The sequence below is a fragment of the Cupressus sempervirens genome, chromosome 9 (genome assembly GCF_028749045.1).
Source record: "Cupressus sempervirens isolate cs-2001-9-10 chromosome 9, ASM2874904v1, whole genome shotgun sequence".
Classification (NCBI taxonomy): domain Eukaryota; kingdom Viridiplantae; phylum Streptophyta; class Pinopsida; order Cupressales; family Cupressaceae; genus Cupressus; species Cupressus sempervirens.
The window spans coordinates 492,799,577-492,826,769 of NC_143126.1; the positions used below are offsets into that span (position 1 = coordinate 492,799,577).

Genomic DNA, 27,193 nt, shown 5'->3' on the forward strand with positions numbered 1-27,193 from the left:
ATGAACCTTGTTAGATTGTTGGAAAGGGAAAAATTAAGATTAAGTTACAAAATGGGAATCATTGGCTACTACATGAGGTAAGACATGTTCCAAGGCTGAGTAGGAATTTAATTTCAGCAGGGAACTAGGTGATGACGGTTGTGTAGTTATTTTTAATGATAAAAATTGGAAGGTTTTAAAAGGTTCCCTTGTAGTAGCAAAAGGTGTGAAAGTAGGCACCTTATATCTTTGTACAAGTCATATTGTTCCTTCTACTTTAATTGTTTTAGAGAAAAATGAATTTTCAGGAACAATTGTTGCAGTTGAGCAGGGAGAACAAATAGTTGTTGTAGATTCTGATACAGCGCTATGGCACAATAGACTTGGGCACATGAGTGAGAAAGGTATGAAAGTACTTCATTCAAAGAAAGTTTTACCAAGTCTTAAATGTGTTAATATGGATTTATGTGAAAGTTGTGTGTATGGAAAACAAAAGAGAGTGAGTTTTGCAAGGACTAGAAAGGAAAATAAAAGGGAGAAATCAAAGCTTGTGCATACCGATGTATGGGGACCGGCTCAAGTATCTTCCCTTGGTGGCTCTCATTAATATGTTCCATTTATTAATGATGCAACTAGAAAAGTATGGGTTTATTTCCTTAGACAAAAATCTGGTGTATTTCAAACTTTTAAGAAATGGAAATGCTTGGTTGAAAATGAGACTGGTAAAAAATTACAATGTCTCAAATCTGATAATGGCGGTGAGTATATGAATTTGAAGATTATTGCTCCATTAATGGTATTCATAGACAGAAAACTATTCCAAGGACTCCACAAGAAAATGGAGTGGCTAAACGCATGAACGGGACTATAATGGAACGTGCAAGGAGCATGAGGTTGCATGTTGGGTTGCCCTTATACATGTGGGCAGAGGCTATCAATACTATTGTATATTTGATTAATAGAGGTCCCTCTACTCCTTTGGGCTATGGTATTCCAGAGGAGGCATAGACTAGTATGAAGGTGAGTTATTCTTTTCTCAAAACCTTCAGTTGTAAAGCATTTGCTCATATAGATTCTGAAAATAGAACCGAGCTACAAGCTAAGTCAAAGAAATGTGTATTTGTTGGATATGGCATTAATGAGTTTGGTTATAGGCTTTGGGATTTTGAAAATCATAAAATTGTAAGAAGTAGGGATGTCATATTCAATTAGAAAGTGTTGTACAAAGATTTGTTGCAACAACATGAGAAGAAAGAAGATGATTATGTAGTGTTGGATGATACTCCAAAAGTTGATATTCCACTAATTCCTCATGATGTGCAACAACAAATACCACACACACTAGTGAATGTTAGATGGTCAACAAGGCAAATTAGACCTCCAAAAAGATTTTCTCCCTCTTTGTATTCTATTTTACTTACTGATGCTAGTGAACCTGAAAGTTATGACGAAGCTATGCAAGTGGATACTAAGATTCAATGGGAGTCTGCAATGAAAGATGAAATGGACTCTTTGTTGAAGAATAAGACATGGGATTTGTGCAAGTTGTCTGCAGGTAAAAAGGCTTTACAGAATAAGTGGGTTTATAGGTTAAAAGAAGAGGATGGAGGTAAGAAAAAATTTAAAGCCAAGTTAGTTGTAAAAGGATTTGCACAGAAAAATAGAATTGATTTTGAAGAGATATTTTCTCCTATTGTTAAAATGACTTCTATCTGTATTGTTTTAAGTCTAGTGGCTACTGAAGATTTGCATTTAGAGCAGCTGGATGTTAAAACAGCCTTCCTTTATGGTGATTTGGATGAAGAGATATATATGGCTCAGCCACAAGGATTTGCGGTCAAAGGTAAGGAGAATTTAGTATCCAAATTGAAGAAAAGTTTAAATGGCTTGAAGCAAGCACCTCGGCAATGGTATCTAAAATTTGACAGTTATATGCATGAGCATGGTTATAGTAGGTGTCATTTAGATCATTGTGTCTACTTTAAGAGGTTGGATGATGATCGCTACATTATTCTATGTTTATATGTTGATGATATGCTTGTAGCTAGGTCTAACATGGATCACATTCAAGGGCTAAAAAGCCAATTAGCACATGCATTTGCTATGAAGGATTTGGGGGAAGCAAAACAAATCCTTGGTATGAAGATTTGCAAAGATAGGGAAAAAAAAGAACATTGACGCCATCTCAAGCTGATTATGTTGAGAAGGTGTTGCAACGTTTCTCTATGGAGAATGCTAAAGTTGTCAGCACACCTTTACCTGGTCATTTGAAATTGACTAAGGAGATGTGTCCCAAGACACAAGAAGAGGAGGATAAGATGTCCAAGGTACCCTATGCTTCAGCTGTAGGAAGCTTGATGTATGCTATGGTATGTACTAGGCCAGATATTGCACATGCAATGGGAGTTGTTAGTAGGTATATGGGTCATCTAGGAATTGAGCATTGGAATGCAGTCAAATGGATTCTCAGATATTTGAGAGGAACATCCAATAAGTGTTTACACTTTGGGGATTCTATTACTTATTTATAGGGCTACGTTGACTTAGATTTGGTAGGGGATATTGATACCAGGTGGAGTACTATAGGTTACGTCTTTACTGTTGGTGGGGTATCCGTGAGCTGGGTTTCTAGATTACAAAAGGTTAATTCTTTATCCAGTATAGAGGTAGAGTATGTAGCGCTACAAAGGTAGCCAAGGAGATGATATGGCTTCAATTCTTATTGCAAGAATTGGGACATTCTCAGAAGGATAATTATTTGTTCACAGATAGTCAGAGTGTCATTCATCTTGCAAAGAATTTAGCTCTGCATTCAAAGACCAAACACATACAGTTGTGGTACTATTTCATTCGGTCAGTTTTGGAGGATGGATAGTTAAAGCTGGAGAAGATACATACCAATGACAATCCAGCAGATATGTTGACAAAGGTAGTAACAAGGGAGAAGTTGAACTCCTCTTCAACTTCAGTTGGTCTTCTAGACTAAATATGAATAAAATAATAGTAGAGTCCAGGGTGGTTTGATCTAGTGGGAGCCCCATGTGGTAGCGGTATTGCTATAGGATCAGTCTCCAAGTGGGAGATTGTTGTTTAGTGTGGAGCCTGATCAGTCCCCGAGTGGGAGATTGTTAGATTGTGGTGATTGATCAGGAAAGTATTGTATAATTTTTATTTTTTTAAAAAAATTGGGCCCTATTTTATCAAGATTTTGGGCCGACATGTAATTATTAATTATAACCCTAGAGCAGTTAAAATACTTGTATAAAAGGGCTTAGGGTTAGGGATTGTTTAATAAGGTGTGATCTAAAATTGGTTCTTGCAGCAATATTGAGTTGTAAGGGATTACAAATTGTAATCAGGTTGTAATCCCTGGATCATAAAAATATTGGACTTGCTATTTGGTGGACGTAGCCCAGGGATTGGGTGAACCACATTAAATTTTGGTGCCTTGTGTTCTTTTCTGTGTGATCTATTATTTTATGTTATTGGTTATATTTGCATGTAATTTTTATTTATGTCTGTGGTTTAATCCTAATAGATAAAGTATTTTCTTGCAATTATATCTTACATACTCCTATTGTGTTCTATTTGATGGGGGCTTGGTCATCTCCTTTGGAGGTACATCAACTACAACCTCTTATGAGCTAAAATAGGGGCACCCAATAACCTTATTTGATTTTATCTGTAAGATTTTTCTTGGTACAATCTTCTGAATACGGTGATTTTAAAGATCTAATATGCAAGATATAAAGATGAAAAGTGAGGGTTTTGAGAACAAATTTGAAGAACTTGCACCAAATCTCACAAGTCGATTATGCAAGTGCAAGGTCTATGAAAAAGAATTACACATGCAAGGATTAACAAACTAAATTGAAATGAAAACTAAGCTAAGAATTGAAATGCAAGATTCAAACTAAGCTATGAAATTAAATCTAAGCTACCATGAAAGAAAATGAAATCTAGGCTAGGATTTAAAAATGCAAGGCTATGCTATAAAACTAAAATGCTAAAATGTTCTAATGCTTCAATATTAGGGTTGTAAGAGGTCAAGTGCTCCAAAATGCTTGATTATTATTATTTCTAAAGATTATCCTACAAATGAAAGATAGGCTTTATTTTATTGAAGTTGAATAAAAATGGATGGAGGAGATTAAGAGGTGAAAGAATGAATTGCCAAATAATGAGTGACTAGGATTAAGAGGCAAGATATGCAAAAGTCAACAAGAGTGGAATTCAAGATGATTGGAGGATAAAATAGATGGAGAAGTGGTCAGCTTGGAAAAGGTATTTATGTACATTATTAGAGGTAATCCACCTTATAATAATAGTTATAGTAATGATTAACAGGATAATGAGTTTAGGAAAGTGGTAAAATGGTTTTTTTATAGGAAAAAGTGACAAGTCACTAATTATATTTTATTATTAATATTTGGTTCAAGAGCTCATGGAGGAAAGAACTAGCAAAAGAAACCTCCAATCCTTTCTAATACAAGAAATGTGAGTATTCCTAACTACAGCAAGGAGAAAATGAGCAAACCAAAATTGACCTTATAAATGATCATACAAAAGGTTCCAAGTATTAAGTTACTAATTCCTAATAAAAAAATCTAGCTAAATATATCCTTCATGAGGGCTTTACCAAAAATAGTCTTATAAGAGTGGCCTTACAAAATAAGCTCCAAGTCATATAAGCGATAAACAATTACTACCCCTAAACATTACAAGTAAATTTACATCAGTAAAAGTCCAAATATTTTGGACAAACAAAAATAATAGGTTGAGCTCTCAATGTGGAACATACCCAAACTATGTACCTAATCCATGATCAGAGACAAGTTGGAGCATATATCACCTTGATAATTCATACATTTTACATGCATATTGTACCAAAATGAGGAGAAGCCAAATTTATATCTTCAGTAGAAATGTCACCCTCCAAACTCAAATATCAATCTTCCAAAACAACTTGGAGAACCAATGTGTCAGGTCCATGAATATTGGAACAAGAGAATGGCCCTAGCCATGGGTGCACAAACTAGAAATGAAGCAAGAGAAAAATATGAGACAACATTTTAAAATCCTTAAAAATGTGAAATATTTGAGTATAACATTAAATATAGGAAACCTAACACTACTTCATAATTGTGAAGGAACCTATATTTTTTATGCCTCCAATTTATTAAAACTTGAGTGTGTTTCCATAACCAAACCTAATATGTTTCTCCCAAGAGAAAACTCTGCAAAAGATTTCATGAGATCATTAGTCATCAAAGATTCTTCTAATGTTCAATGATGGAGAACAATGAGATGGAAGGAATGTCAGTAACACGAACTAACTCCATGAGATGCCCAATAGAGGATGAGGAAGTTTCATCGTGATTATGTCACATGGTTGTAATTAAAGCATGAACCAGGGAAGAGGATTTAATCCTCAAATTCATTTGTAGTCAATCTCCCATGGCTTAAGACGCCATCTAGAAGGACCTCACATTCTTCTAACTTAGAGCCCTCTTAAAACTATCAAGGATAGCTCCATAATCACTATTTTCCTCCAAAAGCTTTCATGAAAAAGTACTCCCAATTGGGACCAAACCATACCACATGTCATGGCCATGAACTAAAAAGTTCAAAAAGATCTATATCAAGAAATTTTGGACAAATTATTTTAATAACAATATTTTCCACCAAGGAAAAGGAATGTAACAGATCTAGTATATTTGATAGAAATATGGAAACCTAATTGGAAGGAAATATAACCCTCTTCTCCCACGGTGAAAGAAGTTCCTTACCCAAAAAACTTTTTTGATACTTTTTTTGCAATGTAGATGATTAATATTGTAGACATAACTCAAATGTTCATCAATAATATGATATTCCAAAAATATTTCACCTAGAACCATCTTTAATCAAATCCTTTAATTATGTGGAGAGTCCATCACAGGAAACTGAAGGAAATAATAAAGGACCAAAAAATATTTTATTTCCATTTTGTGCCAGTTTGCTAGTCTGAATTGTCTGAGAGATCAATCCATTGGTTCTTCATATTTTCAGTTGGAAATTATGATGGTCAAAGTATATTCATGACCTATCTCGGATCATGTTCCTAGGTTTTCAACATTTTTGGAAATATATTGCTCAAGTTCTAAATTGTTCTCTTGGATAGCATGGTATTATCTACTATTGGACCTACTCATGGAATTCATATTTATGATGGAGATCTACAACTTGCAATCTTTGGTGGTGAATTTAGCTATACTCTTGGATCACATGAGGACCTAAATCCATAATTTTAATCTCTCAAATGGTTTATGGTGATTCCCTTATGATTTAGGACCAAACCTATTTTTTGTATGACATTTTTTGTTCTTGGGGTATATTATTAATCTTAAGGTTGATCGTGTGTCATGTATATGTAATTTAATGGATGCTTGAGTAGTAGTATAATAGTAGAAATATTGGATTCAAAATCAATCTCTGAAGTTTCTTATGTATTCAATCATATTGGCTTGGCATGTATTGTATGTTTCCAACTTAATGTAACTGGTTTTCCTATTGCATAGAGGCAAATCTAGCATTTTTATCTCAGTTCCTTGTATTTTCATTGTGTTTACTCTTTTTGAATGCTTCAACTAATCTCATTGAGGTCCATTCATCCATGGTTGCATCAAAATCCCATAAATAGAACACAAAAGACATGAAAGCTCAAGCACAAATAAATCAAGTTAGTTTAGTCACACCCTTAGAATGGGAATGAAGGACCATATCAAAAGAAAATATTTTTTAGGATCCTATACCTTTTCTTCCTCGTCATTTTCCAACCATCTTCACATTTTTCAGCCTCCTATCATTCAATGGATTCTACTTTGATCCTCCACCACTATCATCTATATCCAAAATCACAACCTAACATCATCCATCGACTAAATTTGCATTACTCACCATACCATGGATGCTTGCTTTCCTATATGTCCACCTTCCCTTGGAGGTACCAACACCATTGTCTTGTGATTTCTCCTTAGCTCCTCCACCCATGCATGTATTCACATTGTGCTCCAAAACCTATTCTATCTAAGCAACAAACCCCTGAGATATTTGTGCTTAGTCATTTTTCACAACTTGAGAGAAGCTTCATTTCTTTTCAACCTTCTTCTCAATATTATAATATTGTTGGGACACATCTTTCCACCAAAAGCCCCCTTAAATTATTTGTATTTTCCACATTACGCTACCACGTGTCATGTTTGAAAGCATCTTCTACTTCTAAATGGAACCCCCTCATAATCCAAAGATTGAACCCTACACCCATGTATATTTTTTATGGAAAATATCAGTTGGAAGCCCATTAGATACATTAATTTCAACAAAAATCCGAGAAAAGATACAATGAAGGATATGTGAAGACCGTTCATCCACCATCAAAAAAATCCTAATAAAATTTCAAATAGCCTCTAAAAGATAATCAAACCAAAGATGTAAAGAAAAATTGGGAAGCCTTACCCACATTGGGATCTTGTCAAAAAAAATTATAGATGGACTAAGATCAGGCTTCAACATCAAAGTATATTTTTCCTCCCAACTCCAAAAATGTTTACTCAATATCTTATTTTTGTTCATTATGTTTTCTAAAACAACAATGAGAAATCTCTCTTCCATGGGTGAATTTGAACCCACCTATGTAGAATGTGATCCCAATTTTTGAATCCAAGAACATAATTTGCATAAGTTGGCCAAAACCCCCTCAAAGGACCAATCACACCCAATTCAAAAATAAACATAAATATTATACTTGGTTTTTGCTTCTATTTATACATTCATATCAACAACATCCTCATTTGAAGATAGAATAGTAGGGACCCCCAGTCTAACCTAGTGCTAGCACTACCATTAATTATTGATTTCAAAGTGTAGCCATAACCCTTCTTCTCACCCTTCGCCCTTATCTTGCAGCCATTTTTTTGGGCATCGACGAAGGTTTTTAAAAAACCTATGTCTCCTTGATGTATTGTCACCTACCTTCCTCATATGCTGACCTTAAGATTTAGTCATCCATAAACTCCTCTCCTGCGAGGTAAGTGTAGAGATCCGCCACTAACCAAACACGCTCGATGAAGGATCAGCCCCAAAAAAATTCTCTGTCTCCTTGCCACATTGTCACCTGAATTCCTTGCGTGTAAACCTTAAGACTCTATCGTCAATAAAATCCTCCTCTTTCATAGGCCAAGCATCGAGATCCCCTACTAACTAAACACACCTGTCGAAGAATCACCCTCCAACAACCCCATGTCTCCTTGCCACATTGTCACCTGCCTTCCTCGCATGCAGACCTTAAGACTTTGTTGTCATAAACTCCTCCTTCGTGCGCCAAGCATAAAGATCCTTGACTAGCCAAACACACCAAAAAAATAATCACCCTCCAAAAACTCCATGACTTCTTGCCACATTGTCACCACTCTTCCTTGCGTGCAAACCTTAAGACTTTGTCATCAATAAAATCTTCCTCTTTTGCAGACCAAGCATAGACATCTCCCATTGACCAAACACACCCAATGGAGAATCACCCTCCAAAAAAACCCATCTCTTTTCCACATTGTCACCTTCTTTCCTTGTGTGTGGATCTTAAGGCTCTACCGTCAATAAACTCACCTCCCACAAGCCAAGCTTAGAGATCCCTCACTGACAATACATACCTGACAAAGAATCACCCTTCAAAAACCCCATGTCTCCCTATCGCATTGTCACCTGCCTTCCTCACGTGCAGATATTAAGACTCTATCATCAATGAACTCCTCCTCTCCCATAGACTAAGCATAGAGATTCCCCACTAACCAAACACACCCAATGAAGAATCACCCTCCAAACAAAACCACGTCTCCTTACCACATTCTCACCTTCCTTCCTCACATGTGAATCTTAAGACTCTTTAGCCAATAAAATCTCCTCTCCCACAGGCCAAGCATAGAGATCCCCCACTGACCAAACAGACCCGACAAAGAATCACCCTCGAAAAACCCCATGTCTTTGTCATGTTGTCACTTGTCTTCCTCACATGCAGTCCTTAAGACTATTGTCAATAAACTTCTCTCTTGGGGGCCAAGTATAGAGATCCCCCACTGACCAAATATACCTAACCAATAATCACCCTCTTAAGACCCCATGAAATCATGTCATTGCGTATGGGCTACCAAACAATCAAATAGCCTCTAAAAGATAATTCATGTTAAGAAATTGTATGTTGGAATAAGGGTTGAAGCTTATAACGTTGAAATATTTAGGGTATTCAAAATATGGCTCAACTCATTTGATGTAAACTCTCCATCACTATCAATGATTGAATAAATATTTTTTATTTCACTTTCTTTGGACCACCTTTTGACCCTTTTGTATATAATGTCTCATGTTATTGGTGAGAAGCTAAAACCTTAGCTTTAAGCAATTAAGTCACATACAAAAAAAAATAGTAAATTCAACATTGATTGATAGCTCAATTGAATGCACAAAGTCAATTATAGCCACTACTAAGTATCTTCCCCTACATTGCAACTGTTAACTAGTGAGTTGTAAATGAAAATCAAGATGATGTAATTTAAGAGTTACATTTATTTTAACATCTGTAGTGTTACTTGAGCAATCTATAAAACAATAAATTTAAGATAAATTTTATAAATAAATGCTTATTATCTCTTATTTTAAATATCATTTTTGTTAAGAAAAATTATAAACTAATATTGTAAATTTTACTTCTATTATTAATAATTATTTTATCCACAATCTCTTATATTTTATATCTTTTTCTTTCATTTTTTTCATTAAAATAAAATTTCCCAAACAAAACAAAACAAAAAAAAAGTCATTAGCATACAATATTTTAAATGAAAATATACTCATTATCAATTAAGACAATAAATAGTAACATAAAATTAAGCTTAAGAAAGAACATTTTTCATCCATATGCCTCACTCCCTACGGCTTTAATTACTAACTTTAAAGAAACTAGAAAAACGGTAATTAAAAGTTCATTAATAAATTCCTATCTTGCTAACAATAATTCAATGGTTCTTATTAATTAAAAAAATTGAACAAAATTACTACTTGGACATGTGTACTAAGTAATGGTTATTTTTTAGATGGTTGTAGTGCACGATTATTAGGGCACGCCCAATTGATATATGACTACCATTTTTTTGACCCTTGCATTACAATATTACAATCCAAATCCCACAACAATGTACCATAAGTAGTCAAGTTTCATGAGAAAAAAAAACCAAAAGTTATCAAAAATCAATATATACCATTTAGGGCGTGGCACACTTCCCTCGTAACTTTTTGTAGGTCAAATGGAAGAACTAAAAGATTCGTAACTAGCTTCATATTAATATCATTATTTACACTTATAATCCAATAGATAAATAAATAAATTCCAATATTTTGAATGTTTTTAAAGAAATATGCATTAAGAATTTTGATCAAACAATTTTAAATCTATCATCTCATTGACTATTTTCTGAAAACTAATAAATCATACAATGCATTAACAAAATAACAGTATAAAAATACCATGTAAAATTGTTTATCTTAGGCTTCATGCTGCATTCAGCTCTAAGCGAGAAAGAATTATTATGATCCACTTTTTGTAAAAAGCTAGAATTGATCAATATTCTACTTGTTTTAAATTTGATAATTCTATTATCTTATTAAAAAACAAGGCTTTTCTGTTATATTTTATCTTCCTGTAATATTAGAATTTTGTTCTCCATATAGCGTTTTAAGCCTTAAATATAGAAATTGCATGTACTAAAACATGCATGTGTTAGACGAGTAAATTTCAAGATTAAGCTCTAAGATTTTCAAACACGTATTAGTCAAATAGGTTGCAGTGCCAAGGTTTGAAGTAGCAAGCGGAATGATTTTAAGAAATAGAATCTCGCCACCCCAGATTACTATAAACATATAATCTATCATCGTCTATTTCTTTTCCCTGGTTTTTCCCTTTCATAAATATGAATCAAATCTTAGCATATGTTTTATTCCCTAAGAACCACCTTAATTTGACAAAATCAAGGCATAATAATAATGTTTTACAAGCTCTTGGAAGTTCTCTTTTCTTGGTCATTATAGGTTGGGAGTTGCCACCGGTCCACATTTCTTCAATAATGTGTTCCCTCAATAAATTGCACCCAAAATAGTAGTAAAATAATTATCAATTTTCTGCCAGGCGTTTAAAAAATGTAATGATGCAAGTGCCAAATGAAATGCAAATTGCATATCTTGCATGTAAATTTTGGACATATTTACTAGAATTGATCTGGGAGGATCATGATCTGAATCCATGTCAAAAGACCAAATTCAAATTAGACATCTTCAGCTTAATAGTTACTGGTAACATGTACTCGAGCAACTTTATCAACGGACTCCATTATACATCATTTAAGAAATAATTTCTCACAAAAGGGAAATTCCGGATACAAATTAACATTAGAAAATGGCATTGATGACTGATTGCAGATATAAACATCCCAAATGACTCAATAAAAACAACTGAAATTGAATGATATACTAAGTAACATTCTCTGGCATCTGAAATGTTAGAAACAGAAACAGGTTTCTGATGCATAAGCACAATATCGATGCCAATATCGATGCCCCCTTCTCAGACGATGTGGCGCTCTTTCGAATTATCCACAGTTTCAAGTTGAATAACTTAGTGTTGCTCCCCTTGCTACAACATCAAAAAAGCTGGAAGAAAAGGCTTGTAGAGCCATCCCCAAAGGATCTCAAATCCGCTGGCTTTACCAAAGCTCGACACAATGGGCATGTCCTCTCCCTTTCAAACCTGGATGGAATTTTAAAAATCAATAAAAATAAACAAATGCTTCCTTCTTTGGCATTGAAGCGCCTTAATAATACTAATTGAGAAATACATGTGCAGAGAGGAGGGAACTACCATTCTGACACACATTCCTCGCAAAATATATGTTTACAACGAAGTAATATCGGAGCATGCATTTTCTCCTGGCAGATTGCACACAAGTCTCCAGCTGCAAGAACCTGCAGAGAAGAATCATCAGTCGGTAAATGTAGAAGGAAAACCAATATTAATGCCACGGTTGATACAGTAGCAATTCAACACCCACAATGCCAAAAACAAGGAATGCGATCTTTTAATTTGCTACTTTTTTCAGAAATTATTTATTTTTCACTCTCAAAAAACTCAAGAAAACAATTGAAAAATATCAAAAAAATAAATTTATAGAACTTTACTATACCTTGTCATGAGAAAAGCTACCCACAATTGATTGTTTCAAAAAAATGAGATACCAAAGCCCCCCAATTTACTCTCTGCACATATAATTCTCAAGAACCAGTTCCCAAAAAAATGAAGAATATTCTTATAGCCTTATATGAGTCAACAAAATTCATATGTGGCTAGCAAAACTGCATCTTTTAAAATACAATTATTTGAGTATGAAAGAATGCATCTCTGAGTTGTATTCCCCTCCTATTTAGCATATTAAAAATTAAATAAATCATACTGTCAGTAATCATCTAAACAAGGCATTGCATTATTGAAGTATAAAAAGACTACTAAATATGCAGCGTCAAATTGAAAATGACTGTATAATGTGGCAAATATTCATAGCATCCATACCAGAAACAACTCGTGAACAAATTATGCTAAAACCCACAAACATCCTTACCTCCTCCATACTAGCATATGACCCATACTGAACTTCTTTGCGAGACAATGCTTTCAATGCAGCAAAGAATGATTGAACCTAAATACAAACCACATTCAAGCAAAATAACTTAGAAGATGCTGTTCAATCTTAAATTTAGTGACAAAATTACTGCAACCAACTACCAGACATTAATAAGCAACACATATATGCTTTTACACTTTCAGGGCACGTGATCAATTTAGCAATTTATCTAGCCATATAACAAGATCGTGTATAAAATATTGATAAGAGGTGCTACGCTCCAACCTTAGGGGTGCATGAGAAGTGCAAATTTAAAAATAATTAAAAATACTGACTTCACAATTAAAGACCTTTACCTTCTCTACAATTGATGTGAGTTTAAATGTAAGATATAATCCTGTCGTGAGAGATGAAAATAGGCTACCATAATCTTTGTTCAAGAAAAAACGGTACCAGACAGGAGTAGGAAGTAATGCTCTGTAGAGCAGTAGAATGTATTCAACCAGAGTCAACATCTGACCCTGTCAAAAAAGAAATAGGTAATATCATTAAAAAAATAAATAACAAAAACATCTCATAGCGAACAAGCCATATAAATTAGAAATGCAGCTGTGCATGCAAAATGTGTGTTTGTGAACTTATATTAATATATAATACCAGAAATTAACAAAAAGAATAACTCTAAGGCCCCGTTTGGTGAGCGGAATAGGAATACGTATTCTGGAATACGTATTCCGGAATAGAACGTATTCCTGTTCTCCGTTTGGTTCAGCCAATATTTGATGGGAATTCGCGGACCCGAAAATTTATGTTTTCTAAAATTAAAAAAAATGGAATAGGAATACGTATTCCAATACCACCTATTTTGGTGGAATTGCAAAACCCCATTTTTGGGCCAAAAATGGAATACGTATTCCATTTTTGCTTCGTATTCCAATCCCGTTTTGGTGCATCCAAACAAGGAATTCGTCATTTTTGGAATACGTATTCCAGAATACGTATTCCTATTCCACTCATCAAACGGGGCCTAAAACAATTACCATTTCCCCTTTCTAGTGGAGTTCATTTTACTTCTGTACTCTAATAATGAGTGAACAAGGAGGAAAATTCACAAAAAAAATGTGGAAATTGTAAGAGAAAGTAAAGCAGAATTATTCAGTCTTTAGTGTTTGCAAATCAGAGAACTCTTTGCAAAATTTCAAAACCAATTTGAAATATAAATCAGTTCGCCTTGATATGCTTTTCATATGAGCACTGATGAAACAGCCACACATAAAAAAATATGAAACACAGAGCAAAACTTGGGGATCTTAATCCTCATAAAGATGTATATTGTTGATATTGCGTCAAATATCAGTTATCATCAGTTCATCTTGGATTTTTATTACATCACTGTTTTCTTTATATTTGCCAAGTACAAGAGTTTCCTATCTATCAGAGGCAAGCCTCAAAATAATCCTAAAACGATTGTTCTCTCTCAAACACAACCAAAGGGACTTCCAAATATTAATAGACTAGATATGCATTCAAGCTTCCCATTACATTTTTGGTGGAAATGATGAACAGAGTTTCAATTTTGTTACATATTTTATGTAGGCATCCATTGCGGAAAAAGGTTATTGCTCAACATCTAACCATAAGAGAAAGGACCCGCAGGTCAGAAAGATTCTCTGGCAATACACAAGTTTCATAGTGTGACCTATTGTGTCCTCTTTTTGAAACAATGTGACAAGAAGATATTTATTAGCATATTTCCTTGGAATGTTATTACGATTGTTCTTGAGTCTTGACATTTGTAGTAACTTACGCTCAACAGAATCAAGGGGTAAAGAGAATTAAACCTATGCTTCAGGTTATATCCAGAAGATTTTCCAAACAAAAAAGTATCTACATCACAGTCGTGTATATGGCCAATGAACAAGGGCTGGTAGAAACAGAATGGATTGAAAACCTCTGGAGGATCAAATCTTTCAGGTGTTGTACCTACTACCAATCTCTTCTTAAAATCCCTCCTACCTCACTCGATTACCTCAGTCAATCCCCTACTGTGGATAAAGTTATAACTCCAAAACTAAGACAGTCTCATGCATACTGCAGCTTTGTGAGATATACTCAAAAAATGAAAGGAAGGGCCTTCAATCTAAGGTGAGATGAGTGCAAATTACAGAAGAGTAGACTTCTGCATTCCTTATCTGATCCAATCAATGAATCGTGTAATCTGAGGAGTTGGTGCAAATTCTAAATGTTAGAATTAGTAAAGAAATCAAATGTGTCATCTTTTATAAGTTAATGATATAACTAGAGATTGTCTTACTAAAGTCTAAAATAAATATATTCTCCATATTTCATCTACCAAAATATGCACTGTAGAAGTGTATGGTAGTTTGTAGTGTTCCCTAAAGATGATTCTCCCACATCCTAGACGCTGGTCACAGATGTCCAGGATATTCTGATGGTGGAATAGGACAAGACATCCTTACAAAAAGAAAAAGAAAAAGTCCAATTTCTATATTTAAGAAAACTAAGACATCTATGCACATCTTTTTTTTCTGAAATTGTGGCTGCCGTGACATCCCAAAGAAGTGAGAGCATCCTCTACGTCTGCAGTTGCGCCTTTAAAATGACAAAAAATGTGAAAGGCTTCAAATTAGCTGCTTGTAACTAAGATCGAGCCATCCCCCGTAAAGTAGAGAGAACCTAGAATCTAGGTAGCTGATGACAGTGCAGGTGGTTGTCCCCTTGGTTTGTGATAAAATTGGGGATGCCATTGTATCACCTGCACCTCTTAAGAAGAAATTTAAATGTTCAAGGTTTCCAATGAGCTGCCTGTGACTGAGATCAAGCTTTCTCTGATGGAGTAGCAAGTAGAGAATGCAACGTTGGCAGAAAATCATATACAGCTAAAAGACAAATTGACAGCACTTGCCTGCTAGAATTTGTCACATGATTCCAGTACTTTTCCACCAGAACTGGGACTTGTTCCTCAAATAAACTCCTGTTGAGCTAAAATGCATTTACAAGCCAAATAATGTACATCAACTGCTTGGCATTCCTTTTTCCATACAAAAGCAATAACAGACAAGATAGTATTGCTGATTAGAAGCAAGGACACAACTCACGGCCACTAATGAAACTAAGTGAAGCTAACTCTCCAAGTGCCATATACATTGTATGCTCTCAGGTTTAGATTTCCAAAAAGGATTCAAGCGTTCATAATTTTTTTATTATGACCTCTGCTATAATGTATCAAAATTCAATTTTGGACATTCAATTACACCATACACAATTTGTATGTATGGTATAGTTAACATTAGTTTTTAACTTGTTTACATGAACAGCTTACAACAAAACTTCCATTATATGATGGTACATGATGTGTATATGACATTAAGAGCCAAATGAGCATCAATAGCTTCTGTTGAGTCTTTTTATGCAAATTTAAAATATAAGTAGTTTGACTACCAGAAAATGTAATTATCTTCAAATTTGGTAACTGAAAAAAAAAATTTGATAATTTATATGATAAAAATTTCAACGTACTGCACTCTTATTAAAGGTTCCAATTTCCAAGAATTAACCATCTTAGAGAAAAGAACTTGAGATAAAAAAAAATTGATTTTTACACAGATGAGAGAAGTTAAAATATGCATATGAGCTCCAAATAGCCACAATAGACTCCACTCTCCAGCTAACACCTAAAATTTGTCCCTATAACAATATCCCAATCCTTTTCAGATAGTGGCAAGAAAATGAACAATTAAAATATATACATATATACATTACCTGCTTACGATAATTACGACCTCTGCTATTTTTATAGTAGATTAAAAGGCCACACTTTACAACCATTGCAGCTTGCCGCACCATTGTATCTATAAAAATCAGTAAAGGTTCATAGGTTATTTGCAAGAATTGAAAAATGAAACAATTAATTTAAACATTGCATTAAAGAAAGAAAACAAGTGAAGATCAAAATCAGTACAATGGACCAAAACAAAATGCTGTATTGATGATATAAGCATGCATTGTTGATATGGTGTGTTGTAAGAATTTGTAGTTTATGCAAACCAAAAATAGCATGATACGAATGGAAAGGATAACAAAATAGTTAATGTGGGATTTGAAAAGAAACAAAATTGTTAAAATGTGGGACATCTTTTAGCTGATCCAATCATTAAAATTTTGCTAGCGAAGCTTGAACTGTTCTCAATTATTGGCCAAGATGAAAGAGGAAGAGGAAGAAATGAGCAAAACATATGTAGCTCCTGAGTGAATGTTTGCATTCAAAATGTTCTTTCGTGGGTGGGTGTCTTGTTTGAGACTTTCTTGTTGAAGTTGCTACACATACACCATCCTTGAGTGATCAATTTAATACACGGAGATTTGAATTGGACTAGATGCCCATCCCATTTAGTCAACCGGTTTCGGTTAGGTGCTGTGTTGAGTTGTATCCATGTATTTGAGCATATGCAAACTAGCTATAGAGCTGTCAAAGAATCAATTTGCAGACTTTCGATATTGTCCCAGAAACAGAAGTACAAACAATAAAAATAGCAATTATATGTGGGTTCTGCCTGTGGGCAAGCACTGCATTTTCTTCTGATTGCCAGCATGATTGCAAATGCCGAGTTAATCACAAACAAAATATTTGCCTTGGGGATGCTTCCCCTGCCAAACATGACCCTGTCCACTATAACCAATATTTTAGGGACAGAGGTACAGGGTAGGAAACTTTCCCACCTCATTCCCTATTTATTAAACAAAACTGGAAACATCCCCAGTAAGCACAAGCATTTTTAGGGGGCACTTGTGTACATTAGGGAATGGCTAGCCTTCCCCTAACGTACCCAAACACATTTCAGTTACCTTTCAAAAAGAAGCCACAACCTTTCTATGCCTGTTTGTTTTATAACATACATGCCCATCTAAGATTTATAAATAACTATGAAAATGGTAACTTCAAGAATTATATATCTACAAAATATATATCCCCCGTTGTAGGTAACTTCTTCACAGTTGAATTCAACCAAGGATTATCTTGTTTCATACATTGGACAGCTTGTACAATATGCATGGACTGCCACAAACAAAGTTGGTGCTATAGTAATTATGCGGCTGAAAACAGGTTAAGTCATAGTCAGCAGAAAACAAAACTTTCATAATGTGAAAAATATTTGAATTGCCCTCAGACAACTAATAGAACAATACCATCTATTATTCTCACAGTTGAGATCAAACTGGCACAATCCCATCTATCAGTAATTTAGAATCCTAGTTGAGTTTGACAACAGAACGTGCAATCTTGAAGACTTCATAAAACTTCAATAATAAACCCCACTTGAATATACACAAATAAGGCATGTCTTTAAAAACTTCTATACAGACATACATAAAGAACATCATAATTCTTATTCAACTACCCCTGCCTGCAAAGGTTCTAGATTGTCTATGATGAATGCCTGATCACTGTTATCATATAAGATAAAATCACCTTGTATTTTAAACTATTCCCTATTTATTTTGACATGCATGCCTTGTCATCCCTAAAAAATGGCCTTACAAAAAACTGTCAGCAAAATGGATCAACTACCTCTGCCCACAAAAAGTTCTAGATTGTCTACGATGAATGCCTGATCATTGTTATCATATAAGACAAAATCACCTTGTATTTTAAACTATTCCCTACTTATTTTGACATGCATGCCTTGTCATCACTAAAAAATGGCCTTACAAAAAAGGGTCAGCAACATGCATTCCACCTGTCCCCTACTGCCCCCATCCCAGGAACATGAGAGAGCATAGAAAATAGATTTTTTTTAATTTCCCTATAAAATGCTTGATTTTATTAATTTTCAGTCAAAAACATTCATTTTACATTGAAGACTTCAAGTTTTCCAGACGGATTTGGATTTTTGCCAGAGCACCCAAACATTAGATCAATTTAGGCAATCGTTCCTCAGCAAATATCCTTTTTATTCCATATGTTTAGAAGTAAAACCTACTCACTGCCTTATGGCCTTAACACCCATGCTTTTAAGAATTTGGATCTTTGGCTAAAAGTGCTAAAATTATGAAAATGCCATGTTAAAGGTGATAGGCCAACACTGGGGCAAATAATAACAAAAGAATTAACAATTTATGACGAAGTTCGGCTAGTCTATACGTGTCAATCCGAGAGCGTAAGCTTGTGAAAGGTGTCCGAGCAATATGCTATCAAGGGATGATAGTTGTGAGATGAGGGTTTATGAATGCATCTACAACACACACAACTGAATCTATAAAAAAAATCAAAGAAATCCTAGCGACAGGAACTGTCACTTCCTGGCGACAAGAACATTAGAAATAGAAATGAACAAAAATAATACCAACACTATAAATAATCTAATACAGTAATTTACTAATATAAATCTGATATAGCTCTAATATTTTGACTCTATGAAAGTATGATATCAACTTCAAAACATGAAAAGAGTTATTAATAATCTGCTTACTATTAAATGAATGATAATTTTATAAGCTATCTTACTCAACTATGATATTAATCTGATTGCAAACCTATTACTATGAACTAACTATTAATTTAAAATGAATCCTTATTCTATAACAAATCAAACATACCAAACTCAAGCTACAGAAATCAACAGTGTGAAATATAAAATGATTTACAACATTAACAACCTCACCAGACATTCCAAGAGCAGGCCCTTTCTCTGGTCTGCAAGGTGAGTGAATAAACTATACTGTTTTACGTTGGGCTGATCAGCAGAATCATTGTTTTATTCCTCAACTTTTACAAAAGGAGAATAATGATATATTTCAATCTGCATATAGATGCTTATATACATGCAGCAAATAACAAATGTACAAGTTTAGACCTACTGTTAATAACTTACATAAACCTTGGCCATACATTATAGGCCAAAATGCTTGCTGTTATAACAATAGATCAATACATTTCTCCTCAATATCCATCTCCCAATGAAAAAAAAGAGATGTAATCTGAAAATGAGTGGTTATGCAATGAATATCACAGAACGATATTTCATACCAAGAATAGATAATGTTTTTTTTAATATTTCCAACAAGCACCATTGTCTTCAACCAATTTTCAACAAGCATCGTTGTCTTCTTAGCAGCAATAACCTTTCATGCTTGGTTGGATTCATTGCTGTCCACATAAGAATTCAGCTGAGCTGGAGAAGTTGAGCTGGTAAGATGGTCATAACAGCAACAAAGATAGAATAGACTTTGAAAATCGAAATCCAAACCCGTAATAGAAAAATCACGTTTTAAAAACGACCTCTAACTTTTCCATCATGCATTTTTTGAAGATTCTGCCACGTGAGATTGTAATTGGGCACATTCTGGACAATACTCATGTCTCGGATTTTTGAGATTCGTCCATATCTGTTCGCAAAAGGAAATGCAAAACTGCCTATCCTTATTTTTACTTGCTAATTTTCCGGCTAAGTTCTTTCTCAACATACTCCTTGGTCAATACTCTTGGAAGGAATAATGCTTTAAATTGTTGAGAAAATAATGAATTCTAATAAGATATAGCAAGCAATACATTTCAAAGTAAATGAAACTTTGTATTTCTGAAATAGCTACAGGAAGATCTGTAGGTGACAGGAAGATCTGTGCTACAAATCAGCATGCTGCAATATTAAAGATTAGTAAAACATGATCAACAATGAATTTTCCATGTTTTAATCCCAAAACAATATTAAATAGTACTTAATTATATTAAACTATATGCAACGTTATAATGGTAAAATGGAATGAAATGGGATAAAAATGGGATGGAGAAGTATGTAGGAAAGTGTGTAAGATAGATTAAAATAGAGCATTAAATAGATTATGCTTAGCTCTCATCAAAAGGTCCCAGGTGCCCCTTGACCCAGCTGAGGGTACCAACTCAGATACTGCTTGCTCTAGTTATATAAAGAAAATACTTTGTATTTGAATGCTGGATGGAAAGGTGGTCTTTCCTTAGCTTTAATTACAAAAACTGAATTTTATCCCTTTTTTTCCAGAGTATCCTGTGTTTTTCCAAATTAAATCCCATGTAATTGAATTATTATAGATTAAACTCTCAAATAAATCCTAGAACCAACTAATGCTAATATGGTTCTAATAAATGCGTGCACACATAGTTTGGGAACAGTTCAAAAAGTCAATCCATGTTCATGAATTATGCACTGAAACATCCAGGCTGGTTATAGATCATCAGCGGAAGTTTTTCTCAATTGTAATGGCCGTTCTCTGCAAACATTATGCTTCAGAAAATTCAGGCTTTAGATGATTTCAAGAAATTCTTGAGCTCACAAATATCATGTTTCGCAATGTTTGTTGTTCTAAAATAAAAATAAAAAATCTTTTATCCATAATACATCAATACTTCACTACCTATAGAACCGTTTTTCTAGCTCCAAAGAGCAACAGAAGCTAGCAAGTCTTTTCTGTTTGTGGTTTCTCCTCTCTCAGATTTTTGAAATAATACATATTTCTAATTTTTTCTTTGTTTCAACATATCCATTTTTCTCAAACATTATCATTACAATAGGAATTAATGTACTTAGAAAAAATAAATGCAGATTTCAATATGAAAAAGGTTAAAAACAATTTTTTTGCTGAATTCACTTATGCAATTCTGAGTTTAGAAACTGAAAGCCTCCAACCTCAGAATCCATAGACAAAATGTGCTTAGAATTTGACCATAGATCCACATTACAAAATTACGAATATAATCATGGCCATTGAATTACCAATAGGCAAATTTTAAGAAACACAAAAAACACCAACTACATGCACAGTCAGATTACGAATATAATCATGTCCATTGAATTACCAATAGGCAATTTTTAAGAAACACAAAAACACCAACTACATGCATAGTCAAGATGTCCTAAAATCTTTGAAGGCGCAGTGGCAAAGAAACAGCTACAAATATCATATACCTCCGACCTAACGAAAAATACAAGGATAGAAAGAAGTGGATTCTTAAACTTCATAAAGATTCGTAGAACACAATTCAGAGACTGATCACAGATCAAATACATCACTCGCTAATAACATTTATTCAACAAATTGAGCATTTGTATGAAATTCCTACAGCAAAGAACTCAAATATCTGTACTTTAACGCACTGTACTATAGTTATCCTGAATTTAAATATGATTTTGTACTTGACTATACAATACTACTGCTATCTTCAATTTTGACTACTCAATACTACAGTTATCTTCAATTTAACTGGTTCCATAAGCTGCTTTGACTATTGCCAAAGTCTCTTAATTTCATTGTAAGCATCAAAATTGTTTCTTCTCTTGACACATGAGGACACTCATTCCAAATCTTTTATTCTATATTCTCAATCACACAATGCAAAACATCGATACATGGTGATCAAAAGCATGATTTTAGATAAAGCATCCAATCCCAATCATCAAGCAAAATACATAAAACACATCCATGACTAATTCTTAAGTTGAAGTTTCTGAAAATTATAAACTAGATTACCAAAAAAACAGCAGTAACAGGCATTTTTTTTAATTTAAAATAGTTGCACACAGATGAAGTATTACCATTTACCACAATGATAAACATTGCATGCCAGAATGGTGGTATTTTTTTGGGAGGAAGCATGACTAACGGATACAGCAGATCAACATTCCTGTACCACCAATATATTCCGACCACATGGACGACAAAAACCAATATGATGCCGATAAGAACTGAAATCTTTCGTTCACCCTACAATGTAAGCGGATAGCATTGTCAGTGCATTATTACATTAAGTTGGAGACAAAACAGAAAGAGTAAATATTCTGTTTTAAATTAACCAAAGAAGTCAGTAACCTTGGGGAACTAACACAATGATAATTATAAAATAAACATAGAGATGCAACATCATGGAATAAAAGATACTTTGTGGTAAAGCTGATAAAAGATTGCTGCAAACATTATTATCCAAGATGATGATAATAGCTCTCACACATGAAGCATTCAAATTCTTTAATGAGAAATTAGAATATAGTCATCAAAAAGGAATGGTAATAAGAGATGACTTTTTGTAGCAGAAAATGAAGTTAATGATTAATGCTGAATTTTGTACCAAGAAAAGAATAGATCAAAACTACCTTATTTAATGTCACTAATTAAGGCCTAGGTCTGTATCATAAAAGAGGCCCATCTTAGTTTTAACCGAATTGAAGCCACAAGACTCAACTCAATGAAGTTTTTATTTTGTATTAAGTAAAGATGTAGTGCCTCTCGTGTTTGCAGTCTGTACCTTGTTATATTTTGATCCGAGAGATGCTTGTTACTCATGTTATTTGTACATTTGAGATGACCTGAGAGTCGGATGTTATACTTTGATTTCAGTTTCATAGATGTTAGATTTCTATGTTGTTCAGTTGATCATATTAGCATGATGATGCCCTTTTGAGATGAGAGTATGTTTTATGATGATATTTGACTATCCGATATTTTGACATATCTTGGACTTGGTTATATGTTGGATTTGATGCTATGGTGGTTTACTTCATTCTTACTTTGTTATGCTTTATGCAAACATGAGTGATGTAAATGGATTATTTCAGTATAATTGAATAAATGGTAAAATTAGGTTATTTAATGCATTTATTGCTTCTGCTATGTTATTATATGCAATTGCACTTGATCATGTGTTTTAGTGTGCAGGATTTATATCCCTAGCAGTGGCACACAAAGTTAGTGATTCAGCTATTCATATTTACCAATGACATCCATGTATGGTCGACGTATCTTATTTAAATGTTTAAATTAAACCTTCCAGTGATTTGATTAAATTCAGACTCATTTGCATTATGTGACTACACCTGTGAACGTGTCTGTGCATTTAGAGGTTCCCATTTGTCGCAAAAGTTGTTTAGGAAATTCTGTGATTTTGGGTTTTCGGGCTTTATTTTTTGTTGATTTTAATTTCTGGCAGCTTTGCCATAGATGAATTCCAAGTACTTGGAATACCCTATTTTCGTTTGGGTTGATTCCAAGTTTAGCTAGTCTTTTTGGTTATCCACCCTAATTGATTATTCACTCGAAAAGTGAATAAGTATCCAAAGACGAAATTAATTCCTCACTTCTCACTTTTGGAAATTAAGAATTTGAGAGCTTTTTCCAAAATCCTCTTCTAGAGGATTATGTTTATGTTCGTTGTGAGAGCTACGTGCGTGGGATCTTCGTGAGGTCAGTCTCGTTGGATCCAGCTCAGATAGACCTTGTTTTGCCATGACTTTCGACAGCTTTTGCGAATTGTTTGTTTTATTGTGTTGATTCATGTTTCTGCCCTTTTGGCTATCAGATAGGGCTCTCCCGTTTTTGTATTTCAGCTCCATTTCTACTTCTGTTTCTGGTAGTTGTATGTTAGGAGGCTGAGAACTAGTGTCCCCCCCCCCCCCCACCGTTTCTAATTGCTAGTTCTACCCAATTGGACAGGTATGAACGTTTTCCCTGTTTTTGGGATGGGTTTGGGGTTTTGCACCATTATACTGGCCGTTTTTGCATACGGTGTCCAAATCAGAATTTTATTGGATTTTCGTCGACCAAATGGATTTTTATTTTAAAGTTTTAATGTTTTAATGTTTTACCTCGATTTGTGTGTCGCCCAGTTTTCTTAGGTTTTCTTGGCATGATATTGGTTGTGGAGCTGGATCATCCGTAGGATGTCAATTAGACCATTGTTGCACTTTTATGTTGCATTGGGATGCATTCTCCCGAGCTTGTATTCGATTGACAGTTATTTTTTGCTTGTGTTCTCATCCAGCCCTTGTGTTATGATTTTCGTGATGGTGGTGCACCACACATGAGCATGTGCACGTGCATTTGTCAGGTGACTTGTGAGGCCCGATCTCCCGTTTGTATTTCAGTTGAGTATGTTCATTTGGGGTTGGGTTGGGAATATGCATGCCTACAAGCACTAATCATGTGATGAGCATGAGTATGTAGGGTAGACAATGGAGGGGCCTCTCTCGCAACCTTGGTGACTATTTTCCTAGTTGGCGTGAAGAAGTTTTTAAATAAGTGATAATTATATAAATTAATGGGTAATAAAACTTAATTCAGATAAATAAATGCATGCATAGGTTTTCCGAAGGTATGATGTGATGGTTTCTTGAGGGGTTTGTTCCACGTGGGTGTGATGGTTTCCTGAGGGATTCGTTCCACGCCTGATTCTAGCTTGGGCTACTTGATGCCAAGCGACTCACCCTCCATCGAGTCCCTACATAGTGACCCATAAAGCGTTTGACCAGGACCTGTTGTTCTTGCATTGTCTCATGATCTTGGTTTCAGTCATCTTTACAATTTCGCGTGAGTGTTCGTCGTGGATGTTTACTTTATGTGTGCTTGTGGTTGGATTATTATCTCCATCAGCACAGCGAGAGTGGACCTACGAGTTTCACGTGAGTGGGAGGTGTAGTTACCTATACCACTGTTGGGGACCGGTGTACAGAGACGGTCTATTATTCCAGTGCAACCGGTGCTTGATGTTCACTTGGTATATTCGGGATTCCAAAGTATGCTTCCTTGTGATTTATGCTTTCATTAGAGTGCTTGGATATCATGTTTAGATGATGTTAGTTTATTTGACGCATTCCTATATTACGATGTTTAACATATGATTAGAGGATGTGATTTTCTTAGTTGGAGTATCTATTGCTTATTGGTTTAGCATGTTAGATTTCCTATCCTTATGATGTATTATGTTTTAGTACTGACGTTCTCATAAGACAGCTTCGACTATCTAGTTGGCAGTTTTGGATGTTACGCGTAAGGGATGGCTAGGACCTTCGAGATCTCATGATGCTATTGCGGTTGGTAGAAACCGCGCATGAGTTTTGTTATGTTCTTTCATTGCGATGTTGCTTTCTGTACATTTCCTTTACTGTTATGTTTTCAAGTGGTTAGATGTAGTTTCTGTCTTTCTGCTATGGTGTTCGAGTGTCTAAGCCTCAATTTGTGGATCCAATACTCCCCGGTGTGGAGGAATAGCTTTACTTTTCCTCTTCATCTTTAGTTTTCCTTGCTTCTTGTTGTGATTCCTCGCACGAGAGTGTGAGGTTTCGCGTGGCTTTCTGTGTTTCTTCGTGTGGCTTTCTGTGTTTCCTCGCATAGCTTTCTACGGTTCTTCGCGTGGCTCTTTGCACTTCTTCGCATGGTTCTTTGTACTTCCTTGTGCAAGCCTTGACACCAGTTCTATGAGTTTGGTGGCTAGGCCAAGTATTCCTTCTCACGTGGTTTGATGCATTTTCTCGCACAAGACTGGAGACCAATCCACTTCCACACGCAAGAAACAGGGGGCATCTAGGCTTGGCCAAGGAAAGTTTGAAAGTTCGTTTTGGACACCTTGTTGCATTTCACACCTTTCCAGTTCAAAACAATCTTTCTATGGGGTTTAAAATATATTACTTAAGTACTTAAGATATATTTTAATATATGCGACAATTCATTTGAGATAGGTTTCAAACCTCTCAAAGTTAAGATAAAGAATCTAGGAAATTTCAGGGCTTTAGGATTTCAGACTTAGCCAAATTTCAGGATTTTGCATTTATCTTCCAGCATGGTGTTTAGTAGATGAGTGGTTGTAACTTCCAGCCCTCATCCTATGCGTGGCTGTTGTTATTATTTGTTTGTAAATCTTGATTATGCTATGGTTAGTTGGAAATGGACTTGTATGTTTAACCATGCTAGGGCCTTGTTCTTTGGGTTTAAAAAAAATATCTTGTTTGGGATTGTTAGTTCTGTATTCCCTCTTTGAATCCGTAGATGTTATCCGGAGTTCATTTGGGTATTCTCATGGTTTGTGCTATCTTTGGTGCTTGGGGATCTTTGGGAGTGTTTGTAAAACTTCCATTGGTGTAAGTGAACATGTGATCTTAGCCGTGTTCCCTATTCTTATTACTTGTTTTAGAAGTTTCACTCTTGCACTGGGTTACTTCAGGTAGATGTTAAGTAACTTATCTTTTTAAAAAAATCATTCAATGCATGTTTTATCCTTGTTCCAAGGATCTCCAGACGGGGCATTACAAAAGAAGGCAATCTTTTTTACCTTGAATAGTTTATAATAATAAGGATCCCTAGCCACTAGGGTTTGAACCTAAACCCTTATGCCTGCTGAAAATCTCAATCTATCTACTCAATCGAACTTAAATATAGGAAATGAACACAATACAAACATTCGATGTTTATCTAAGTTTGTGGGAATTTTTCAATATCTGTAGTGCTCAATAAAGTCATTGTCATGATGATTCTTTCTGTGATAGAATTTTAATATCATTTTAAGTATTAAAATGCTCTATAATAGTGAAGATTTTCAACAAATTGAAGCTATCTACCTAATACTCGTTGCTTTAACTTCTCCTTAACTATTTGTTTCATGGCTTCCATCCGCTTTGTTGTCTAATCATGTGCATTTTTCCACTAATTAAACTTATTGGTTTTAAATGATGATGCATTATTATTTATTTCTATATGTT

At 34.7% G+C, this 27,193-nt stretch overlaps 1 protein-coding gene across 1 annotated transcript in view; it reads right to left on the reverse strand.

Moving 5' to 3' along the window:
* Positions 1 to 11,159: 11,159 nt before the first annotated feature.
* LOC149539484 (uncharacterized) overlaps positions 11,160 to 27,193 on the reverse strand; it is a 49,425-nt gene continuing 33,391 nt past the window's right edge. Inside the window, exons 3-8 of the mRNA XM_089800721.1 lie at positions 22,265 to 22,433; positions 16,461 to 16,549; positions 13,034 to 13,198; positions 12,675 to 12,752; positions 11,921 to 12,024; positions 11,160 to 11,809 (exon numbers count right to left, since the gene is read on the reverse strand). Coding sequence (XP_089656847.1) covers positions 11,704 to 11,809; positions 11,921 to 12,024; positions 12,675 to 12,752; positions 13,034 to 13,198; positions 16,461 to 16,549; positions 22,265 to 22,433 — 711 coding nt within the window. The 3' untranslated portion in view covers positions 11,160 to 11,703. The remainder of the gene's footprint in view (positions 11,810 to 11,920; positions 12,025 to 12,674; positions 12,753 to 13,033; positions 13,199 to 16,460; positions 16,550 to 22,264; positions 22,434 to 27,193) is intronic.